The sequence below is a fragment of the Carcharhinus amblyrhynchos genome, chromosome 12, assembly GCF_965287045.1.
Source record: "Carcharhinus amblyrhynchos chromosome 12, sCarAmb.v2.hapA, whole genome shotgun sequence".
Classification (NCBI taxonomy): domain Eukaryota; kingdom Metazoa; phylum Chordata; class Chondrichthyes; order Carcharhiniformes; family Carcharhinidae; genus Carcharhinus; species Carcharhinus amblyrhynchos.
In genome coordinates this window covers 75597252-75620119 of record NC_137335.1, presented here as the reverse complement: position 1 = coordinate 75620119, position 22868 = coordinate 75597252, and the positions used below count along the sequence as shown (strand labels likewise).

Sequence of the window (22868 nt, the reverse complement as noted above, 5' to 3'; positions counted from 1 at the left end):
ATTTAACCATACTGTGATCACTTCTTCTGAGAGGATCCCTAACTGCAAGATCATTAATTATTCCTGTCTCATTACACAGGAGCAGGTCTAGGATAACTTGCTCCCTCGTAGGTTCCATTACATACTGTTCAAGGAAGCTATCACAGGTACATTCTATGAACTCCTCCTCAAGGCTGCCTTGACCAACCTGGTTTGCCCAATTGATATGTAGATTAAAATCCGCCCTGATAATTGCTGTACCATTTTTACATGCATCAGTTATTTCATTGTTTATTTCTTGCCCCACCATGATGTCATTATTTGGCGGCCCATCGTCTGCGCCTATCAATAACTTTCTCTCCTTACTATTTCTAATTTCCACCCAAATGGATTCAACCTTCTTTTTCCCACAGAACCTGTATCATCTCTCACTACCGCCCTGATGCCATCCTTAAACATCAGAGCTACACCACCTCCCTTACCTTCCTGTTGGTCCCTCCAAACAGTCTGATACCCCTGGATATTTAACTCCCAGTCGTGACAATCCTGCAACTATGTCTCTGTAATGGCCATCAAATCATACTCATTCGCAGTGATTTGTGCCGTCAACTCATTTACCTTGTTTTGAATGCTACGAGCATTCAGATAAAGTGCCCTTATGCTAGTTTTTGTACCTTCTTTTTGAATTCTAACACTTCCATTAATAACATCTCCTGAGAAAGGACAAACCAAAGTAGAACGTACAGGCTAAATGGTAGGACTCTGAAGAGTGCAGTTAAACAGAGGGATCTGGGAATACAGGTACAGAATTCCCTAAAAGTGACGTCATGGGTGGATAGGGTCGTAAAGAGTGTTTTTGGTACATTGGCCTTTATAAATCGGAATATTGAGTATAAAAGTTGGAGTGTTATGGTAAGGTTATATAAGGCATTAGTGAGGCTGAATTTAGAGTATTGTGTACAGTTTTGGTCACCTAGTTACAGGAAGGATGTAAATAAGGTTGAAAGAGTGCAGAGAAGGTTCACAAGGATGTTGCCGGGACTTGAGAAGCTGAGTTACAGAGAGAGATTGAATAGGTTAGCACTTTATTCCCTGGAGCGTAGAAGAATGAGGGGAGATTTGATAGAGGTGTATAAGATTTTGATGGGTATAGATAGACTGAATGCAAGCAGGCTTTTTCCACTGAGGCTAGGGGAGAAAATAAACAGAGGGCATGGGTTAAGGGTGAAAGGAGAAAAGCTTAAAGGGGGAGCTGGTGGACCCCAGGGTCCTTCCCAGTGATCATGTCTGCAGTAAGTGCAGGTTGCTGGAGGAGCTCCAGCTCAAGGTAGATGAGCTGGCCTCTGAGCTTCAGACACTGAGGCTCATTAGAGGGAGAGAGGGTGCCATTGTCAATGGTGTGCAAGTGACATCCACCCCCCCTGGACTGGCTAACTCTAAGGGTCAGGAACAAGAGGGTGCTGCTGAGCAGAGGAAGGGGAGTGGGGAGCGGAGGAAGGAGGGTGGGGACCGGATGCCTCAGCCTCTCAATCTGCATAACAGGTTTGAGGTTCTTGCTTCCAGTGTGGACGAGAACGAGGGAAGTGAGGTGGGTGAGCAAACTGCACACAGTACAGTGATGCAGACGCAGGATATAGGCAAAGAGAAGGTGATAAGGAACGTAGTAGTAATTGGGGATAGTGGGGTTAAGGGTATTGACACTGTCCTTTGTCACAATGACAAAGTGCACAGAAGGGTGTGTTGTCTGCCTGGTGCTCGGGTCCAGGATGTCACATCTGGGTTGCAGAGGAACCTGGAGTGGGAGGGTGAGAATCCAGCCGTTGTGGTACATGTGGGTGCCAACGATGTAGGCAAAATGCAAACTGAGGATCTGGGGAGGGAGTATGAAAAGCTGGGAATGGAATTAAAAAGTAGAACCGACAAGGTGGTTATCTCTGGGCTACTGCCTGAACCGAGTGCAGACGGGCGTAAGGTTGATAAGATTAAGGAAGTGAATGGGTGGCTCAGGGATTGGTGTGGGAGGAATGGGTTTGAATTTATGGGGCATTGGCATCAGTATTGGGGTAGGTGGGACCTGTTCGGGCGGGATGGGGTTGGTCTGAACCGTGCTGGGACCAGAGTCCTGGCGAATCGTGTAAATAGGACTGTAGGTAGGGCTTTAAACTAATTGGGGGGGGCAGGGTGCGAGGGTAGGTGACATTACAGGGGCCAAAGTTAAGGAGAGGGTACAGGTAAGGGTAGAGGCCGAGGATGTCCCAATAATAAAGGGAGTAGGGGGCGTGAGTATGGTTGGTGGCGTTCTGGCAAATAGGGTCCAGGTGAAGGCTGGGATGAAGGCACTTTATCTGAATGCACGAAGCATTCGGAATAAAGTGGATGAGTTGGTGGCACAGATCAGCACAAATGGATACGATCTGGTGGCCATTACTGAGACGTGACTGCAAGGTGACAGGGACTGGGAGCTGAATGTCCAGGGATATCAAGTGTTTAGGAAGGATAGACAGGAGGGAAAAGGGGGGGGCGTAGCTCTGCTGATTAAGGATAGTATCAGGGTGGTAGCAAGGGATGATATTGGAGCCAAAGAGCAGAAAGTGGAATCATTGTGGGTGGAGATTAGGAACAGCAAAGGGAGGAAGACGCTGGTGGGTGTCGTCTATAGGCCCCCGAATAATGATCTGGAGGTGGGGCGGGCTGTTAACGCGCAAATAAGTGCGGCGTGCAGGAATGGGACGGCCGTAATTATGGGAGATTTCAATCTACATATTGATTGGTCGACCCACGTTGGACGCGGTGGGCTCGAGGAGGAGTTCTTGGAATGCTGCCGGGATAGTTTCCTGGAACAGTCTGTGTTGGAGCCGACGAGGGAGCGAGCTATCTTGGATCTGGTGCTATGTAATGAGGCGGGTAGAATTAGGGACCTTGCGGTGAAGGATCCTCTTGGGGAGAGTGATCATTGTATGGTGGAGTTTCTGGTGCAGATGGAAGAGGAGAAAGTGGGTTCGCGGACACGCGTCCTTTGTTTGAACAGAGGGGAGTACGATAGGATGAGAGAAGAATTGGCGAATGTGGACTGGGGGAGCGCGTTGGAAGGTAGGTCTGCTGAGGAGCAGTGGAGGATCTTTAAGGAGATCTTTCTTGGTGCTCAGCAGAAATTTATTCCGATGGTTAAAAAGGACAGTAGGAGGAGAGGTAATAAGCCGTGGATAACGAAGGAGGTGAAGGAAAGTGTTAAATTAAAAGCGGAGGCGTTTAGAGTAGCTAAGAGTAGTGGGCGAGAAGAGGATTGAGAGAGGTTTAAAGGTCAACAAAGATTGATAAAGAAGTTGATAAAGAAGGGTAGGAGAAACTAGGAAGCTGGGCTAGCGCTTAATATAAAAAAGGATAGCAAGAGTTTTTATAAATATATAAAAAGGAAGAGGCTGGCTAGGGTGAATGTTGGACCCTTAGAGGATGAGAGGGGGGACTTCGTGGTAGGGGATGGGGAAATGGCTGAGGTCTTGAATAACGTTTTTGTTTCGGTCTTCACAGAGGAAGACGTGAATAATTTGCCGGGTGTTAGCGATGGAAAGGTGGTAGGACTGGAGGGTCTCAACGACATTATTGTTACTAGAGAGGTGGTGCTCGACAGACTGGAGGGGCTGATTGTGGACAAGTCACCGGGACCGGATGGAATGCACCCGAGGGTTCTGAAAGAAATGGCGGAGGTGATAGTGGATGCCTTGGTGGTTATTTTCCAGATGTCGCTGGATTCCGGGGAAGTGCCGGAAGATTGGAAAGCGGCTAATGTTACGCCGTTGTCTAAGAAGGGTGCCAGGCAAAAGACAGGGAATTATAGGCCGGTTAATTTAATGTCTGTTGTAGATAAAATGTTAGAATCCATCATCAAGGAGGAAATAGCGAGGCATCTTGAGGGGAATTGCTTGATAGAGCAGACGCAGCATGGTTTCGTTAAGAGGAAGTCGTGTCTGACAAATTTATTGGAGTTCTATGAGGACGTGTCTAGGGCAGTGGATAGAGGAGAGCTGGTGGATGTGGTCTTTCTCGATTTTCAGAAGGCGTTTGACAAGGTACCTCACAAGAGGTTATTGCAGAAGGTAAGGGGGCATGGAGTTGGGGGTAGGGTGTTAGCGTGGATAGAGGATTGGTTGTCAAATAGGAGGCAGAGAGTGGGGGTCAATGGGTGCTATTTGGATTAGCGGTTGGTGACTAGTGGAGTGCCCCAGGGGTCGGTGCTGGGGCCTCAGCTATTTACCATTTATATAGATGATCTGGAGGAGGGAACCGAGTGTATGGTGTCGAAATTTGCTGATGACACCAAGATTGGTGGAAAGGCAAATTGTGCGGAGGGTGTGGAGAGTCTGCAGAAGGATCTAGATAGGCTGGGCGAATGGGCCAGGAAATGGCAAATGGGATTTAATGTTGGCAAGTGCGAGGTGGTCCACTTTGGTAGGAATAATGGTAGGAAGGACTATTACTTACGTGGCGAAAAACTGCAGCAGGCGACGGTGCAGAGGGACCTCGGGGTCCTTGTGCATGAGTCGCAACAACCCAGCCTGCAGGTGCAGCAGGTGGTCAGGAAGGCGAATGGGATGCTGGCCTTCATTGAATATAAAAGTAGGGAGGTCTTGCTGCGGCTGTATAGGGCATTGGTGAGGCTGCAGCTGGAGTACTGTGTGCAGTTTTGGTCACCATACTTACGCAAGGATATTTTGGCCTTGGAGGGTGTGCAGAGGAGGTTTACTAGGCTGATACCGGAGTTGAGGGGGTTGAGCTATGAGGAGAGGCTGAATAAACTAGGCTTGTACTCATTAGAGTTTAGAAGAATGAGGGGAGATCTCATTGAGACGTACAAGATGATGAATGGGATGGATAGGATAGAGGTGGAGAGACTCTTCCCGCTCAGAAAGGACAGTAGGACTAGGGGGCACAGCCTCAAGATAAAGGGGGGGTGGTTTAGAACGGAGTTGAGGAGGAACTTCTTCACTCAAAGGGTGGTGAATCTCTGGAATTCTCTGCCCGTTGAAGTGGTGGAGGCTGCCTCGTTCAATATTTTTAAGACGCGGGTTGATGGGTTTTTGATAAGCGAGGGGATTAAGGGTTATGGGGAGAGGGTGGAAATGTGGAACTGAGCCACGACAGATCAGCCATGATCTTATTGAATGGCGGGGCAGGCTCGAGGGGCTAGATGGCCTACTCCTGCTCCTATTTCTTATGTTCTTATGTTATGTTGAATATTAGCGGGGGGCTTCTTCATGCAGAGAGTGGTGGGAGTGTGGAATGAGCTGCCGGATAAAGTGGTAAATGCGGGGTCACTTTTAACATTTAAGAAAAACTTGGATGGGTTCATGGACGAGGGGGGTGTGGAGGGATATGGTTCAAGTGCAGGTCAGTGGGACTAGGCAAAAAATGACAAGAAAGGCCAAAAGGCTTGTTTCTGAGGTGTAATTTTCTATGGTTTCTAGTTCTTCCTTTTAACTTTTTCCTGATTTTTGATGTAGTTGGAATCTTCTCCCCACATTTTGTCCTTGCACCCTCCTTCTCGGACTCCTTACATAGGTTCCCATCCCCCTGGCATATTAGTTTAAACCCTCCAGCAAACACTTCCTCCCCAGGACATCAGTCCCTGTCCTGCCCAGGTGGAACCTGTCCAATTTGTACAGGTCCCACCTTCCCCTGAACCGGTCCCAATGCCCCAGGAATCCGAAACCCTCCCCCTGACACCATCTCTTCAGCCACGTACTTATCCCATATCCAAACAGGCGCCCGGAGTGTGGCGGCTAGGGGATTTTCATGGTAACTGCATTGCAGTGTTAATTTATGCGTACTTGGGACACTCAGAAGTAAGATTGTAAAGAACTGCTTCAGATCTTTAACGTCTCGAACATCTTGGTAGCAGTTCAGTTAAACAAGCAGCTCTGAGTTCTGACCGTGCCACCAGTAATGATTGTGTACGAGTCACGCACAACTGAAGATGTTCTTTTGAACAACTGGACGTTGCTGCCAAAAGCTTATCAGTCATTCCTTTACTGTGAGAACCTGAATCAGCCTCATTACAGATTCTGCTCTTAATAAATCAACAAATAGCACTGCTTGTTCTTGTCTTTGGAACAATGTGGTTACCTTTGCTGCCAGTAACGCGTACACATTAGCTGACCCAAAATCTAACCTTGGCTTTAAATTCAGTATGAAATAAAAGATATTTGGAGTCTGAAGTTCTACAGGGATTCACTCATTCGCCTGTCACGCATTGGCGGAAGGTTTGCGGAAACAAAACATGCCCGGGTTTTGACACATTTGAATGGGTGCCAACATTCTTCTGCCATCGTTATTGCCAAGAGACTGGGAGAACCATTGCGTAATGTCAAGGTTTTTCCCCTTCTGCAAATTGCAACATCACAGCCAAAGTCATCCCTGCGTTTTGGAGCCAGTTTTATTGAATTTGGCTATATTTTCATAGTGTAATTGAAAATATTTCAAATTCAAACCATTCTTCATATTTTTTCATCTGTTTTAAAGAAAAATTCATCAATGAAGACACTGTTTTGTGCTTGTTACCGCGTTGTCACCATGCGTGTTTTTTTTGATGCACGCAAACTGAAAGTCAGCTGTTGCTGCCGGTGACGTGGTAACACGCTACTTTACAACACATAAGGAGGCCATTCAACCCATCGTATTTGTATCAGCTCTCTGCAACTGCAACTCACCTACTTCCATTCCCCCGCCTCTCCTCCTGAGCCCTACCATTTTTTCCCCTTTGAGTGCCTTTTGAAAGCCATGTTTGAATCTGGCTTCACCACACTGCCTGGCACTCCAGATCCTGACCACTTGCTGTGTAGAAATGCTTCCTTATAGAAGCCATTATTTTTATGAAGATCCCTTGATGTCCGCCAATAGAAATTCACACACTGGACTTTCACTGGATTTGCAGACTATACTTCCACTGGATTTACACACTAGACTTACACTGGATTATCCACTGTACTTTCACTGGATTTACACTGGACTTTTCGCTGGATTTGCGAACAATATTTCCACTGGATTTACACACTACACTTACACTGGATTCATCCACTGTAATTTCACTGGACTTTCATTGGATTTGCCCAATATACTTCCACTGGATTTGCACACTATTCTTCCACTGGATTCGGCCATTGTACTTTCACTGGATTCACACACTGCACTTTCACTGGATTCACACACTATGTACACTAGATTCATATGTTGCACTCTCACTGGATTTGTGCACTGTACTTTCACTCAATTCATACACTATTTCCACTGGATTTGCACACTATATTTACTGGATTCACACACTGTATTCGCTGAATTCACAAGCTGTACTTTCATTGGATTCCAGTGCTAGACTTTCACTGGATTCACACACTTATTTCACTGGATTCAAACAATGTGCTTTCACTGGATTCACACATTCTCATTTTGCTGGATTCACCCACTGGACTTTCACTGAATTTGCCCACTATACTTCCTCTGGATTTTCACACTATACTTCCACTGGATTCTGTCATTGTACTTTTATTAGATTCACACACTATGCACGCTAGATTCGCACATCGTGCTCTCACTGGATTTGTATACTGTACTTTCACTCAATTCAAATACTATTTTCATTGGATATGCACACTACATTCACTGGATTCACACACTACATTCACAAACTGTACTTTCACTGGATTTACACACTGTACTTTCACTCCATTCCAATGCTAGATTTTCACTGGATTCACACACTGTAATTTCACTAGATTTTCATACTGTACTTCTTTTCAATTCACACACGGTATTTTCACTGGATTCACACACTGTATTCACTGGATTCACAAATTGTACTTTCACTGTATTCCAGTGCTAGACTTTCACTGAATTCACACACTCATGTCACTGGATTCAAACAATGTGCTTTCACTGGAGTCACACACTGACATTTCACTGGATTCACAAACTGTACTTTCACTGGATTGTCATCTGAATTAGAAGTCAGCCTAGCCTTAATAGAATCCAAGAGTCTGTTAGTAGCCAGGTCACTTATTTAAGTTTAGAGAGTTTCAAAGTAGCCTTTCCTGGGCTGAAATAGATCATTGGCCACCCACTGTCACATTATGCTTCCAGGAGAGAGGGGTCTATAGAACATCTTATATAACATCTGTAGAGATGCACAGTGCAGAAGGGGGCCATTCAGCCCATAAACCTGTACTGACAACAATCCCACTCAGGCCCTGTCCCCGAAACCTCACGTATTTACCCTGCTAATCCCCCCAATACTGAGGGAGAATTTAGCATGGCCAATCAACCTAACCTGCATATCTTGGACAGTGGGAGGAAACAGGAGCCCCCAGAGGGACACAGACACCGGGAGAGTGTGCAACCTCTGCTCTGACAGTGACGCAAGGCTAAAATGGAACCCGTGTCCCTGGCGCTGTGGGGCAGCAGTGCTAACCACTGTGCCACTGTGCCAATAAATTAAAAGGGAAACCAATAAGATTCTGAGGGGGTTTGAGAGGCAAGATGGTGGGGGAATTTGAGTCGAGTGTTATAGCGGGCAGGCAGGAATGTGGAGTTGAGACCACAATCATAATTAAATGCAGAGCAGACTCTAAGGCCCAAATAGCCTATACTTACTCCTATTTCTTATGATCACATGCAACACGCCAATGCTCCTATAACCGCACTTTCCAAACCTGCGATCTCTACCATTTAGGAGGGCAAGGGTGGCAGATCCTTGGCAATGTCACCACCTGCAAGGTGCCCTCCAAACCGCTTGCCATCCTGACTTGGCCTTTCCTTCACAGATCAAAATCCTGCAACTCCCTCCCTCCCTAACAGCACTGAGGGCATGCCTACACTTCAGGGGTTGCAGTGGTTCCACAAGGCTGGTCACCGTCACCTCCTCAAGGGACAAATATGCATTTATCACGAATGCTGGCCTCACCTCACGTGCCATGAAAGAATCAAGAAATGTTTCCACTTGCCAATAATAGCGGAAATATCTGATGGTGGAATGCTGAGAATGGGCGACTCACAACTGCACAATATTGATTGCGTATAAACAAAGAGAGCAGATAAGCAAAGCAGTCCTGCCTTTTATGTGGAGCCAGATTTCAAGAGGAATGCATGTATGAGACAGAGACAAAAGCAAAAGGACAGAAGCTGATGGCAGATAAATGGAGATGGGTGGTGGAGAGTTGTGTGGCACCTGTACACGAATGCGTACAGTGAATGTTACCTGTATCTCAGTTGTACCTCAGAGTGCAACTTCTTCTATGCAGTGGGTCATTGTCTGTGCAGAGTCTGCACGTTCTCCCCGTGTCTGCGTGGGTTTCCTCCGGGTGCTCCGGTTTCCTCCCACAGTCTGAAAGACGTGCTGGGCCATGCTAAATTCTCCCTCAGTGTACCCGAACAGGCACCGCCACAGTGTAGCAACTAAGGGGTTTTTCACAGTAACTTCATTGCGGTGTTAATGTAAGCGTACTTGTGACTAATAAATGAACTTTACTTTACTTTAGACAATCTTTGACCAGTGGTTAGCACTGCTGCCTCACAGCACCAGGGATCTGCGTCCAATTCCCAGGTTCGGTCTCTGTCAGTGCAGAGTCTGCACATTTTCCCCGTATCTGCGTGGGTTTCCTCTGGGTGCTCCAGTTTCCTCCCACAGCCTGAAAGGCATGCTGATTAGGTGCATTGGCCATGCTAAATTCTCCCTCAGTGTACCTGAACAGGTGCTGGAGTGTGGCAACTAGGGGTTTTTCACAGTAACTTCATTGCTGTGTTGATGTAATGCTACTTATGACACTAATAAATAAACTTTAAATTTTTAAACTTCAACAGTGTGGAACCTGTCTCTCTCAGACTGTCAGGGCTGGATGGAAAGCTTTTGAGTTGAAACTCGGTTATGGAAAGAATACAGATGAACCCCATTCAGACCTGGAGGGTTGTAATTCTTTTCATCACCCAGCCACTCTTTGCGTAGATGCTCCTTATATGGTGCTGGGCCCCAGAGGGAGAAGCTTTTGCCTTCAGCGCCTGGCTTTGTATTGAAGTGGAGCCTCTTGTAACAACCTGCCTGATTTTTAACTTGAAGGATCAACATTAGATCCCCATCCAGGCGGTGAAGGTGGAAATTTGTCCTGGAGAATTTTTGTCTTAACTGTTTCATTCCAGAAACAGGATCCCATCCCTAAGAGATTTTCACAGTGACTTCATTGCAGTGTTAATGTGAACCTACTTGTGTCACCAATAAACTTTGAACTTTAACTTTTAAAAAAACTGCAACATTTGTAATTAGCATTATAAAATTCACTAGGCTGATACCGGAGATGAGGGGGTTGGACTATGAAGAGAGACTAAATAGACTGGGTTTGTACTCGTTGGAGTTTAGAAGGATGAGGGGGGATCTTATAGAGACGTATAAGATAATGAAGGGGATGGATAAGGTAGAGGTAGAGAGATTCTTCCCGCTCAGAAAGGACAGCAGGACTAGAGGGCACAGCCTCAAGATGAAGGGGAGGGTTTAGAACGGAATTAAGGAGGAACTTCTTTACTCAAAGGGTGGTGAATCTCTGGAATCCTCTGCCCGTTGAAGTGGTGGAGGCTACCTCGCTAAATATATTTAAGTCACGGGTAGATAGGTTTTTGACAGACAAGGGGATTAAGGGTTATGGGGAGAGGGCGGGAATGTGGAACTGATCCACTTCAGATCAGCCATGATCTTATTGAATGGCGGGGCAGGCTCGAAGGGCTAGATGGCCTACTCCTGCTCCTATTTCTTATGTTCTTATGTTTTTATAAAATGCCTGAAACGTTCCCTTGACAATATGGAAGCAGCTCAGAATGCTATTTGATGGCGTGACATGGTAACATGGTGGATAGCAGTGCTGCCTTGCAGTGCTGGGGACCTGGGTTCAATTCCCATCTTGGGTCACTGTGTGTATGGAGTCTGTGCATTTTACCTGTGTCTGCATGGGTTTGCTCTCGTTTCCTTCCACAGTCCAAAAGGTGTGAGAGTTGGGTGAACTGGCCATGCTAAATTGATCCCTTGGAGGCACTGGCTTGGGTAAATGCGTGGGGTTAGGGGGATGGGGCCTGGGTGGGGTTGTGGTCGGTGCAGACTCAATGGGCTGAATAGCCTCATTCTGCACTGTAGGGATTCTACATATGTAAGGGTATAGATAGAGTAAACAGAGGTAAGCTATTTCCTATGATAGAGACACATAGGACAAGGGGCCATGGACTTAAGGTGAGGGGGGAGAGGTACAACACAGATATTAGAGGGAGGTTTTTCACTCAGAGGGTAGTGGGGGTATGGAATGCTCTGCCAAGTAAGGTGGTGGAGGCAAACACGCTAGAGTCCTTTAAAAGTAACTTAGACAGGCACATGACTGGGTTGGAGATGGGTGGGTATAGGAGATTGTTTTAAATAAGGGTCATTAGCATTGGGGCATCCCTGGTAAGGTAAATGGATATGGTACAATAATAATGTTTTTTTTCTCTTTTCATTCACAGGTTATAAGTCGGTCCGCCTTGTGTCCAATGAGGGGCATACACGAGACGGGTCATACTGGGGCTGCTCTTGGTTGTTCGAGATTAGCCTAGTGCTTCATGTCGTTAGTGTGTGCTTAAACTGGACCAGATACTGGGCAAGACGACAGCTCAGTGACTATCACTGTTTGCTGTGCAGACACATGGATTTGGGCCGGTGTCTGTGGGAGTTTGCGCATCCTCCCCATGCTTGCGTGGGTTTTCTCCGGGTGCTCCGATTTCCTCCCACACCCCAAAGATGTGCTGTTAGGCTGATTGGCAGGAATAAATTGTCTCTAAATTAATTTCCCTCAATGTGGATGGCCATAAAACATTAGACAGGGGTCATGGGCGGAGAGGGGGACTGGTGGCGTTGGGATGGCGGCGCGATTCCCGGGCTGTTTTTGTTCTTTGTTCTAAAACCTGAATGTGATTGTTTTTTGTGTGATGGTGATTTTGTAACGTTTTCACAAGATTTATGAATTAAGTATATTTTTGGGAAGGAGGGGGTACTTTTTGCCTGTATAGCACGCAAGAAACAATACTTTCCACCTGTATCCCAATACATGTGACAAGAATCAATCAATCCCAAATATTGATTACATTTCATATAGACATAGGTGTACACGGGGCAGAACGTGTCTGTTGTAGGAACGCTTTGTAACGCTTAACCGAGCGTTGAGACAGAGCAGAAGCTCCCAGATTAAGAAATCAGACCAACTTTCGTGTACCATACATCGCGTGCGGACCAAACTCAACCGCGCCCCCACCCAGCCGCTGGGGGATAAACGCTCATTCACACCCTGGTCTCGCCAATATAAACAGCGGGACTCTGTGTGTGTGTGTGTGTGTGTGAGAGAGAGAGTGAGAGAGAGTGGCTGTCAGGTCATGGAGGGTAAAGGGGGCGAATTGGCAGATGCTGGAGGGGTCCGCATACTCAGCACTTTCCAGGAGCGGCTGGAGGAGATCTTGGAGCGGGCCAGCAAGCTGCGACCGGAGGAGATGATGTTCCGTTACAAGGGGCTGCTCTACCCCACTGTGCTGACCTCAGTCGAGACCCTGCAGGCTATGCACAGATTCGAGGCTCGTCCCGATGACATGATAATTACCTCTTACCCCAAATGCGGTGAGCTGCCTCTTCCCTGACATTACTCTTTTCTTTAATAGTAAAATAATTTAGAACTTTTTTAAAAGTTTCTTTCCAAAGGTGTGAAAAGCGAACCCCAGCATCTGTTTTAAATCTCACTTCTGTCTCAACTCTTCACATTGAGCTGATCTTTCTCTGCACTCCTAGCTGTGTCTGTAACATTACATTCTGCACCTTCGATAAACGGTACGTGCTGCACGGTGGCACAGTGGTTACCGCTGCTGACTCACAGCGTTAGTGGACCCCGCTTCGATCCCTCGCTGGGGTCGCCATCTGTGTTGGAGTTTGCAAGTTCTCCCCATTGTCTGTGTGGGTTTCCTCTGGGTGTTCCAGTTTCCTCCCACGTCCAAGATATGCTGATTAGGTGGATTGGCTGTGCTAAATTCTCCCAAATAAGCGCCAGTGTGGCAACTAAGGAATTTTCACAGTAATTTCATTGCAGTGTTAATGAAAGCCTACTTGTGACTAATAAATAAACTTTACTTTTTGCCTTCACAGCACGCAAGAAACAATCTTTTTTACTGTATCCCAATACATGTGACAATAATAATCAATCCCAAATATCGATTTTTATTTCATATAGAATCCATTCAGTATGGAAGGAGGCCATTCAGTCCATCAAGTCTGCACTAACCACAATCCCACAGACCCCATTCCCCTAACCCCACATATTTACCTTGCTATTTCCCCGACACTGGGGTTAATTTAGCCTGGCCAATCAACCTAATACGCATATTTTTGGGAGGAAACTGGAGCACCCAGAGGAAAGCCACACAGACAATGGGGAGAATGTACAAACTTCTCACGGACAGTGACCCAAGTCAGGAATCGAACCCAGGCCCCCGGCGCTGTGAGGCAGCGGTGCTAACCACTATGCCACAATATTTTAGAATACCGGTGGAGTACTGGACTTGCCTGTACTTTTTTTTACAGTTTTGTTTTATCTCCTGCCGCATGTGTTCTCACTATTTTGTAACATTGCTGTCACAATATTTTATTGTCCCCCTGTTGCAATAATTTATTACTCTTGCAGTTTCTCTCGCTGTTTTGTGGTGCTTTAAGTTGAAAGCATGTGGCTTACACTGCCCAGTTACTGCTGCTGAATATTTCACAATGAGACGGACAATCTCTTTACTTTTCTCCCATCTATAAGAACATAAGAACATAAGAACATAAGAGATAGGAGCAGGAGTAGGCCATCTGGCCCTTCGAGCCTGCCCCGCCATTCAATAAGATCATGGCTGATCTGTCGTGGCTCAGTTCCACTTTCCCGCCCTCTCCCCATAACCCTTAATCCCCTCTCTTATCAAAAACCCATCAACCCGCTTCTTAAAAATATTTAGCGAGGCAGCCTCCACCACTTCAACGGGCAGAGAATTCCAGAGATTCACCACCCTTTGAGTGAAGAAGTTCCTCCTCAACTCCGTTCTGAACTGCCCCCCCTTTATCTTGAGGCTGTGCCCCCTAGTCCTACTGTCTTTTTTGAGCGGGAAGAGTCTTTCCACCTCTATCCTATCCATCCCATTCATCATCTTATACGTCTCAATGAGATCTCCCCTCATTCTTCTAAACTCTAACGAGTACAAGCCTAGTTTATTCAGCCTCTCCTCATAGCTCAACCCCCTCAACTCCGGTATCAGCCTAGTAAACCTCCTCTGCACTCCCTCCAAGGCCAAAATATCCTTGCGCAGGTGCGGCGCCCAAAACTGCACACAGTACTCCAGCTGCGGCCTCACCAATGCCCTATACAGCTGCAGCAAGACCTCCCTACTTTTATATTCAATCCCCCTCGCTATGAAGGCCAGCATCCCATTCGCCTTCCTGACCACCTGCTGCACCTGCAGGCTGGGTTTTTGCGACTCATGCACAAGGACCCCGAGGTCCCTCTGCACCGTCGCCTGCTGCAGTTTTTCGCCACGTAAGTAATAGTCCTTCCTACCATTCTTCCTACCAAAGTGGACCACCTCACACTTGCCAACATTAAATTCCATTTGCCATTTCCTGGCCCATTCGCCCAGCCTATCTAGATCCTTCTGCAGACTCTCCACACCCTCCGCACAATTTGCCTTTCCCCCAATCTTGGTGTCATCAGCAAATTTCGACACCCTACACTCGGTTCCCTCCTCCAGATCATCTATATAAATGGTAAATAGCTGAGGCCCCAGCACCGACCCCTGGGGCACTCCACTAGTCACCAACCGCCAATCCGAATAGCACCCATTGACCCCCACTCTCTGCCTCCTATTTGACAACCAATCCTCTATCCACGCTAACACCCTACCCCCAACTCCATGTCCTCTGACCTTCTGCAGTAACCTCTTGTGAGGTACCTTATCAAACGCCTTCTGAAAATCCAGAAAGACCACATCCACCGGCTCTCCTCTATCCACCGCCCTAGACACATCCTCATAGAACTCCAGTAAATTTGTCAGACACGACTTCCCTTTAATGAAACCGTGTTGCGTCTGCTCTATCAAGCAATTCCCTTCAAGATGCCTCGCAATTTCCTCCTTAATGACGGATTCTAACATTTTACCTACCACAGACGTTAAACTAACCGGCCTGTAATTCCCCGCCTTTTGCCTGGCACCCTTCTTAAACAACGGCGTAACATTAGCCGTTTTCCAATCCTCCGGCACTTCCCCGGAATCCAGCGACGTCTGGAAAATAACCACCAAGGCATCCACTATCACCTCCGCCATCTATGCAACATTATAGAATCTGTTTTCTTGAGAAATACATGTGTGTTGGGCAAACTTCCCCTCCCATTCCCTGTTCTCCTTGTGCCCTTTCACCCAGCAGAGCAGTTCAGAGTTTGGCTACAGGCGCTATATATATTTTTTTCCTGTGGAAAATTGAACTAGGGTGGCATTGTGGCACAGTGGTTAGCACTGCTGCTGACTCACAGCGCCAGGGTCCTGGGTTCAAATTCCCAGCTTGGGTCACTGTCTGTGTGCAGTTTGCATATTCTTCCCGTGTCAGTGTGGGTTTCCTCCAGATACTCCGGTTCATTCCCACAGATCTGCAGGATAGGTGGATTAGCTACGCTAAATTGCCCCCTAGTGTTGGGGGATCAGCTAGGGTAAATGCATGGGTTATGGTGATAGGGCCTGGATGGGATTGTGGTTGGTGCAGACTTGATGGGCCAAATGGCCTCCTGTACAGTAGGATTCTATGGTTTAGTAAGTGGGTAACAAGTACCTATTAATATTCCATAGATGAAGGAGCCACACCACTCTGGATGGATTTTAACTCTTGCCTTTCCATTAGATTTCGTGCCTTGAAGGAAAGTTAAATTTAAATTTTTAATTAAATTTGTTTGTTAGTGTCACAAGTGAGGCTTACATTAACACTGCAATGAAGTTACTTTAAAAATCTCTTCATCACCACATTCTGGCACCTGTTCAGGTCAATGCACCTAACCAGCACATTTTTCAGAATGTGGGAGGAAACTGGAGCACCCGGAGGGAACCCACACAGACATGGGGAGAATGTGCAGACTCCACACAGACAGTGATCCAAGCTGGGAATTGAACGCAGGTCCCTGGCGCTGAGGCAGCAGTGCTAACCACTGTGCCCCAAAGCTTCTTTTAATAAGTTTCAGTTGGACTACTTACACAAGAGGCCTGGGGAGAAACCATTTCAGAGGCCAGTGTCCAGTGTACAGTGTACTGTCATTTATGGTGTGAAGGTGCCGGTGTTAGACTGAAGCAGGCACAGTAAGTAGTCTCACAACACCAGGTTAAAGTCCAACAGGTTTATTTGGTAGCACGAGCTTTCAGAGCACTGCCACCTGATGAAGGAGCAGCACTCTGAAAGCTTGTGCTACCAAATAAACCTTTTGGAATTTAACCTGGTGTTGTGAGACTACAACTGTCATTTAGTTTGTTTTTATGACCAGAAACTGGCAGTAGTGCTGTGGCTTCTTAGGGGATGTCTGTCAGGTTTTGTATTCTATTCTGATGTAAAAAGTTTCTGTTTTTTTTCATTCATTTGTGGGGCATGGGCGTCGGTGGCTGGCCAACATTTATTGATATGGAGATGCCGGTGTTGGACTGGGGTAAACACAGTAAGAAGTCTTGGACCTTAACCTGGTGTTGTGAGACTTCTTACAGCATTTATTGCCCATCCCTAGTTGCCCCTGGAGAGCAGTTGAGAATCAACCACACAGCTGTGGCTCTGGAGTCACATGTAGGTCAGCCCAGATAAAAACAGCAGATTGTGGGTGGCACTGCTGCCTCACAGTGCCAGGGACCTGGGTTCGATTCCCGGCTTGGATGACTGTGTGGAGTTTGTACATTCTCACCGTGTCTGTGTGGGTTTCTTCCACGTGCTCCATTTTCCTCCCAGTCTAAAGATGTGCATGTTAGGTGCATTGGTCATGTTAAGTTCTCCCTGAGTGTACCCGAACAGACGCCAGAGTGTGGCAATAGGGGATTTTCACAATAATTTCATTGCAGTGTTAATGTGAGCCTAGAAGTGACACTAATAAATAAAACTTTTACTTTTATTCTATGATTTTTTTAATATTCATTGTTGGGATGGGCACCACTGATTGGCCAGCATTTATTGCCCATCCCTAGTCACCCTTGGAGGGTAGTTGTGAATCAACCACATTGCTGTGGCTCAGGAGTCACAGGTAGACCAGACCAGGTAGCGACAACCGATTTCCCTCCCTAAAGGACATTAGTGAACCAGATGGGTTTTTCCAACAATCGTTTCATGGTCAACAGCAAATTCTTAATTCCAGATTTTTTAAAAATTGAATTCAGATTCCATCTGTCATGGCAGGATTTGAACCTGGGTCCCTAGAACATTAGCTGAGTTTCTGGATTAATAGTCTAGTGATAATACCACTAGGCCATCACCTCTGCTCTTCTGTGCAAATTAATGCCAGTGCAGATCTACATATACACATGATACCAATTCAAAGCCCACTGAACTTGAATCATTGATACACTAGCACCATTAAACTCAAGCATCTGCTGCCCTTTTTCTACTGTTGGGGGCAATTGCTGGCTTATTGCCCATCCCTAATTACCCTTTGAGAAGGTGGTGGCGTGCTACCTCCTTGGACAGCTGCAGTCCTTGGGGCATAGGTACACAGTGCACTCAGCAAGATGAAGGAACGGTGATATATTTCCAAGTCAGGGTGGTGTGTGATTTTGGAGGGGGATCTTCTGGATGGTGATCTTTCCATGGGTTTGCCGACCTTGCTGTACTAATTGATAGAGGCTGGCCGCGGATATGGACGGTGCAGCCGAAAGCCTGAAACATGGGGAACAGCAAGGTGAAAACTGATGAGGAAAACTCTGATGATGGTGGGATATCGACCTCGACCTGCACCCAGAGAACCAGGCAGTAACAACCCCTCTATGCAATAGTGATCACAAACAACATTTCTCATACAAACAAAAAAAAAATGGACTTGTTGAAAAAGTTTTAGGTAGAAAAGTGGTTAATATTTCCACTCTTCAGTAGAGGGAGAGAAGCCTCTTTACCTCACGTGAAGGGTGAGCATGAGTACATGGTAAGAAATTGAAGTGGCCCATTCAACCTTTCGAGCCTGAGTGACTTGCAATGTAGCAGCAAGCTCTTGTGGTGTCTGCAAGTGTGACTATCTGAGGAGAGGAAGGTAGCCGCATGTTTGTGCTGTCTGTGAATAGCCAACAACGCCCCTCCCCCCCACCCCACTAACCCCACAGCCCCCCTGCTGTATGGGATCACTGGCCTTGACACCTCGGTCCTTGACATCTCTGACCGACACAATCCATCCTGTACTAGTTAACCCCTTAGCAACGTCCCCCATTGGAGCAAGCGCCTGGATGGGGCCTCTCCTGTCCCTCGTTCTTGTGTTATGTACCATCGTCTTCTGTGGGGAGAGTTGGTGAGCAGCCTGTGAGTGTGTTGAGATGCGTCTTGGCATAGATTGTGAAAGCAGCAAGTTGTGAGCAGAAAGCGTTGATAGTTGTGTGAAAGTTGTCAGCCGAGGGAAATACAGTCCAAGTTGTAACTTGTGGCCAGGAGAATGTTTGTGCTGACTCAGAAACAAGAAACAGATGTTGCATGTGCCTCCAAGGAGAGCAGCTGTGGTGCAGTGTGACGTTGGGTTTTGAAGGAAGGGCATGTGTAGAGGGGTCCGTGAGAGGGAAAGATTAAGTGTTTGAAGAAGGTATAGTGTTTCAAGGCTCCAGTCAGAGAAAAAACAGAGGATTTTGAACCCTTCACTATTCTGTTTTCTTTCTACATTGAAGACATTGCCGGTTGACAATGCCTGAGGTTCTTCAACCTGGCTGACATTATCTGCCTGCCTATCTATCCATCATTACTTGCAAAAGCAGAGTCCAGCACTCCATTTGTTTCTGTAGCATGTCCACAAGAGAATCAGAAATCCCAGGGATCCTGTAACTTGGCATTTATCTGAGCCCTGTGTTTTCTCATCTCAGAAACTGAAATTAGAATTTGGACCGAAAATCGAAGTTAGTGCCAAACACTTTGAAGAATTGATGTTATTATATAGATTTTTGCTCAGGTAATTAGAAATCTCAATCATAATGTTTGACACACTCGAAGAACCACTTAAAAATTTATTAGTCACAAGTAAGGCTTACATTAACACTGCAATGAACTTACCATGAAATTCCCCTAGTCGCCACAGTCTGGTGCCTGTTGGGGTCAAAACACCTAACTAGCAAGTCTTTCAGATTGTGGGAGGAAACCAGAGCACCTGGAGGAAGCCCACACAGACACGGGGAGAATGTGCAAACTCCACACAGACAGTGGCCCAAGAGGGAATCGAACCTGAGTCCCTAGCACTGTGAAGCAGCAATGCTAACAACTGAGTTACCATGCCATCCCTTGCTTTGTATGGCCAGCACAAAGAATCCACTTGTACTTTAAAGGTTTATAAAATGCTAAAAAAAAACATATATTTATTGTTCCTTGGCACATAGCAGGAGCAAGCCTTTGGCTTGGTGGTTGGATTAACTGGAATGGTTTCAACACTGTTAGTGTTGGAGTGTGGGGGGATGGGCAGGGTGGAGGGGGGGATGGTAGTTGGGTGTCTAGGGTGGGGGTGGTGAGGGGGGAGGGCGCGTGAATGGGGTGAGGTAAAGGAGTGAACCGCTTGTTCAGTGGTAACATTTTCCCCTTGTGGTTGACTCCAGAACCAGGGGGCACTATTTTAAAATCAGGGGTGACCCTGATAGGACTCGATGAGAAGTTTTTTTTTCTCTCTAAGGGTCGTGCAACTTTGGAACTCTCAGAGGAAGGTGAAGGCAGGGTCGTTGATTATTTTCAAGGTGGAGGTAGATAAGTTCTTGCTTAGGCAAAGGAATCAAAGGTTATGGGGTATGGATGGGAATGTGGGACTCGAAATGTGCACAGGTTAGCCATGACCTTATTGAATGGGGGAGCAGGCTCGAGGATCAAATGACCTACCTCTGCTCCTATTTTGTTTGTTCGCATGTCTGTATTTGGGTTTGGAAGGGCTGGAACTCAGGCAGCCTTGGCAAGTAGCCGATCAGAGCACTGGCTCTGAATACTGGATAGATAGCAGATCAAAGATTGACTGTGCCTGATAATTGCTGTTGGCCTTTAGCGCCCAAATTACTCACAAGGCATTATAGCCATGTTTCCAGCAGGATTTAGGAGAATGTAAAACACCAGGAGGATCTTCAAATGGCTCAAGTGGCAATCTAGGAAGGCTGTAAGACATGTGCATTGCCTGGTAGTTAGGAAACATCTGTGTGTGTGTGTGTGTGTGTGTGTGTACGTGTGTTTCTCTCTCTCTCTCTGTGTCTGTGTGTGTGTGTGTGTATCTCTCTCTGTCTGTGTATCCCTCTCTCTCTCTCTCTCTGTATCTGTGTGTGTGTCTCTCTCTCTCTCTGTATATCTGTGTGTGTGTGTGTCTCTCTCTCTCTGTATCTGTCTCTCTCTCTCTCTGTGTATCTCTCTCTCTCTGTGTATCTCTGTGTGTGTGTATCTGTCTCTCTCTCTCTGTATCTCTCTCTCTCCGTATCTGTGTGTGTGTGTGTGTCTCTCTCTCTCTGTATCTGTCTCTCTCTCTCTGTGTACCTCTCTCTCTCTCTCTGTATCTGTGTGTGTGTGTGTGTGTGTATCTCTCTCTCTCTCTGTGTATCTCTCTCTCTCTCTGTATCTGTGTGTGTGTGTGTGTGTGTATCTCTCTCTCTCTCTGTATCTGTGTGTGTGTATCTCTCTCTCTCTCTGTATCTCTCTGTATCTGTGTGTGTGTGTCTCTCTCTCTGTATCTGTCTCTCTCTCTCTCTGTGTACCTCTCTCTCTCTCTCTCTCTGTATCTGTGTGTGTGTGTGTGTGTGTGTATCTCTCTCTCTCTCTCTGTGTAAGTCTGTTCCCTTTACACTATCCTCAACCACCAAAACCATACAGGGTCCGCCCTTGGCGTTTTAGCGCCTATACCACATCCATGGCGGTCACCGTTTTGCGCTTGGCGTGTTCAGTGTAAGTCACCGAGTCCCTGATCACATTCTCCAAAAAAACCTTCAACACCCCGCGGACCTCCTCGTAGATCAAGCCGGATATGCGCTTGACTCCTCTGCGGCGAGCCAGACACCTGATAGCAGGCTTGGTAATACCTTGAATATTGACGCACAGCACCTTACGGTGCCGCTTAGCTCCACCTTTACCAAGTCCTTTACCACCTTTACCTCTACCCGACATAATCATCTCTGTGTGTGTGTGTGTGTGTGTATATCTCTCTCTGTATCTGTCTCTCTCTCTCTCTCTGTGTATCTGTGTGTGTGTGTCTCTGTCTTGCTTTACTGTTCTAATTGAGCCGAAGTTCTGTTCCTTTGCTATGTTTCTGCCAATGTAACCAGTTATATCAGCTGTTTCACTCTGCCCTACAGGGTTTAACTGGGTAAATCAGTTACTTTGGGATATTGCCTCCGCCAGTCAAAGTGAAGCTAAAGATGGGAAGACTGAAGTTCCCAATAAAGTCAAGTTACTGGAATTTGAAGGTGCTGAGAGATATGAGGTACGTGCTTGAGAAATCATACTCGACTCTTTTAAAGAAACATTGCATTGATGTAGTGCTTTCTGTGAGGGACAGGATTTTTCATTCACCGAGCAGGCGTGCGGTGGACAACAAGGTCCTACAAACAGCAATGTGATAGTGTCCAGATAATCTGTGTTTGTGATGTTAGTGGAGTGCTGAACATTGGCCAGGACACCGGAGTTAATTCCTCTGCCCTTCTTTGAAATGGTGCCATTGGATCTTTTAGGACAGGCAGATGGGCCCAACTGCTATCACCTTTGCTCACTTGGAAATCAGGGATGTAACTGTCACCTAGCAACGCCTATATCTTGATATTGCATTTACAACATTATAGATTTGATTGCCGTGAGTTTTGGATTGAAGCTGGTTCATGGAATGTAGGAGAGTGTCACCAGCAAGGGCAGCGTTTATTGCCTATTCCTAATTACTCTCGAGAGACTGGTGTGAGCAAACTTTGTAACAAGTGGGAGGCGTGCTAGGCCATTCCCCAGTTAACCTCATCGCTGAAGGTCTGGAGTCCCACGTAGACCAGACTAGGTGCAGATGTTAAATTTCCTTCCCTAAAGGACACTGGCGAACCAGGTGGGTCTTTATTGCAATCTGGTAGATATCTGGTCATTGTTACCGTTACTAACTTTTTAGTTCCACATTTATTTGGTTCATCGGATTTAGATTTCTTCACTGCTGTGTTGGAACCATTGCCAGCAGGTCATTAGTCCAGGTGGATGGATTCCAAAAGCAGTCATGTAACCACTATGATACCATACCCCAGTTCCAGTTAGACAATTCCAACTAATTGCAAAGACCATCATTTAAACAATGGCCAGACTCAATGTCAGTGTGAATGCATTTTATACCTGCGCATGGATGTCTGATGAGGACAGGGTTGCATTTTGCTGTGGCTTATCTTCCCCATCTCCCTCACTGTCTTGCCTCACATATGGAGAATGCCCAGAGGGGTGAGATGCTGGTAGCTCCCTTGAAACGTAGTGCAGGCGGGAGCCGGTTCCATTAGTCCAGGCAGAGGGAAGGGGTCCCCCCAAAAAGAGATTACTGAAGCAATGTGCCCTGTAAATTATAATTGCAAAATGGGAAAAGGAAGGAAGCTTGCCTTCTCCCAATCCTGATGATTACATGAGACAATGATGATGGGATTATTGACTAACTGGG

At 46.5% G+C, this 22868-nt stretch overlaps 1 protein-coding gene across 1 annotated transcript in view; it reads left to right on the top strand.

Moving 5' to 3' along the window:
- Nucleotides 1–12365: 12365 nt before the first annotated feature.
- Nucleotides 12366–22868, top strand: part of sult6b1 (sulfotransferase family, cytosolic, 6b, member 1) — a 51022-nt gene continuing 40519 nt past the window's right edge. The window contains exons 1-2 of the mRNA XM_080200740.1: nt 12366–12640; nt 21550–21677. Of these exons, the coding sequence (XP_080056866.1) occupies nt 12403–12640; nt 21550–21677 (366 nt within the window). The 5' untranslated portion in view covers nt 12366–12402. The remainder of the gene's footprint in view (nt 12641–21549; nt 21678–22868) is intronic.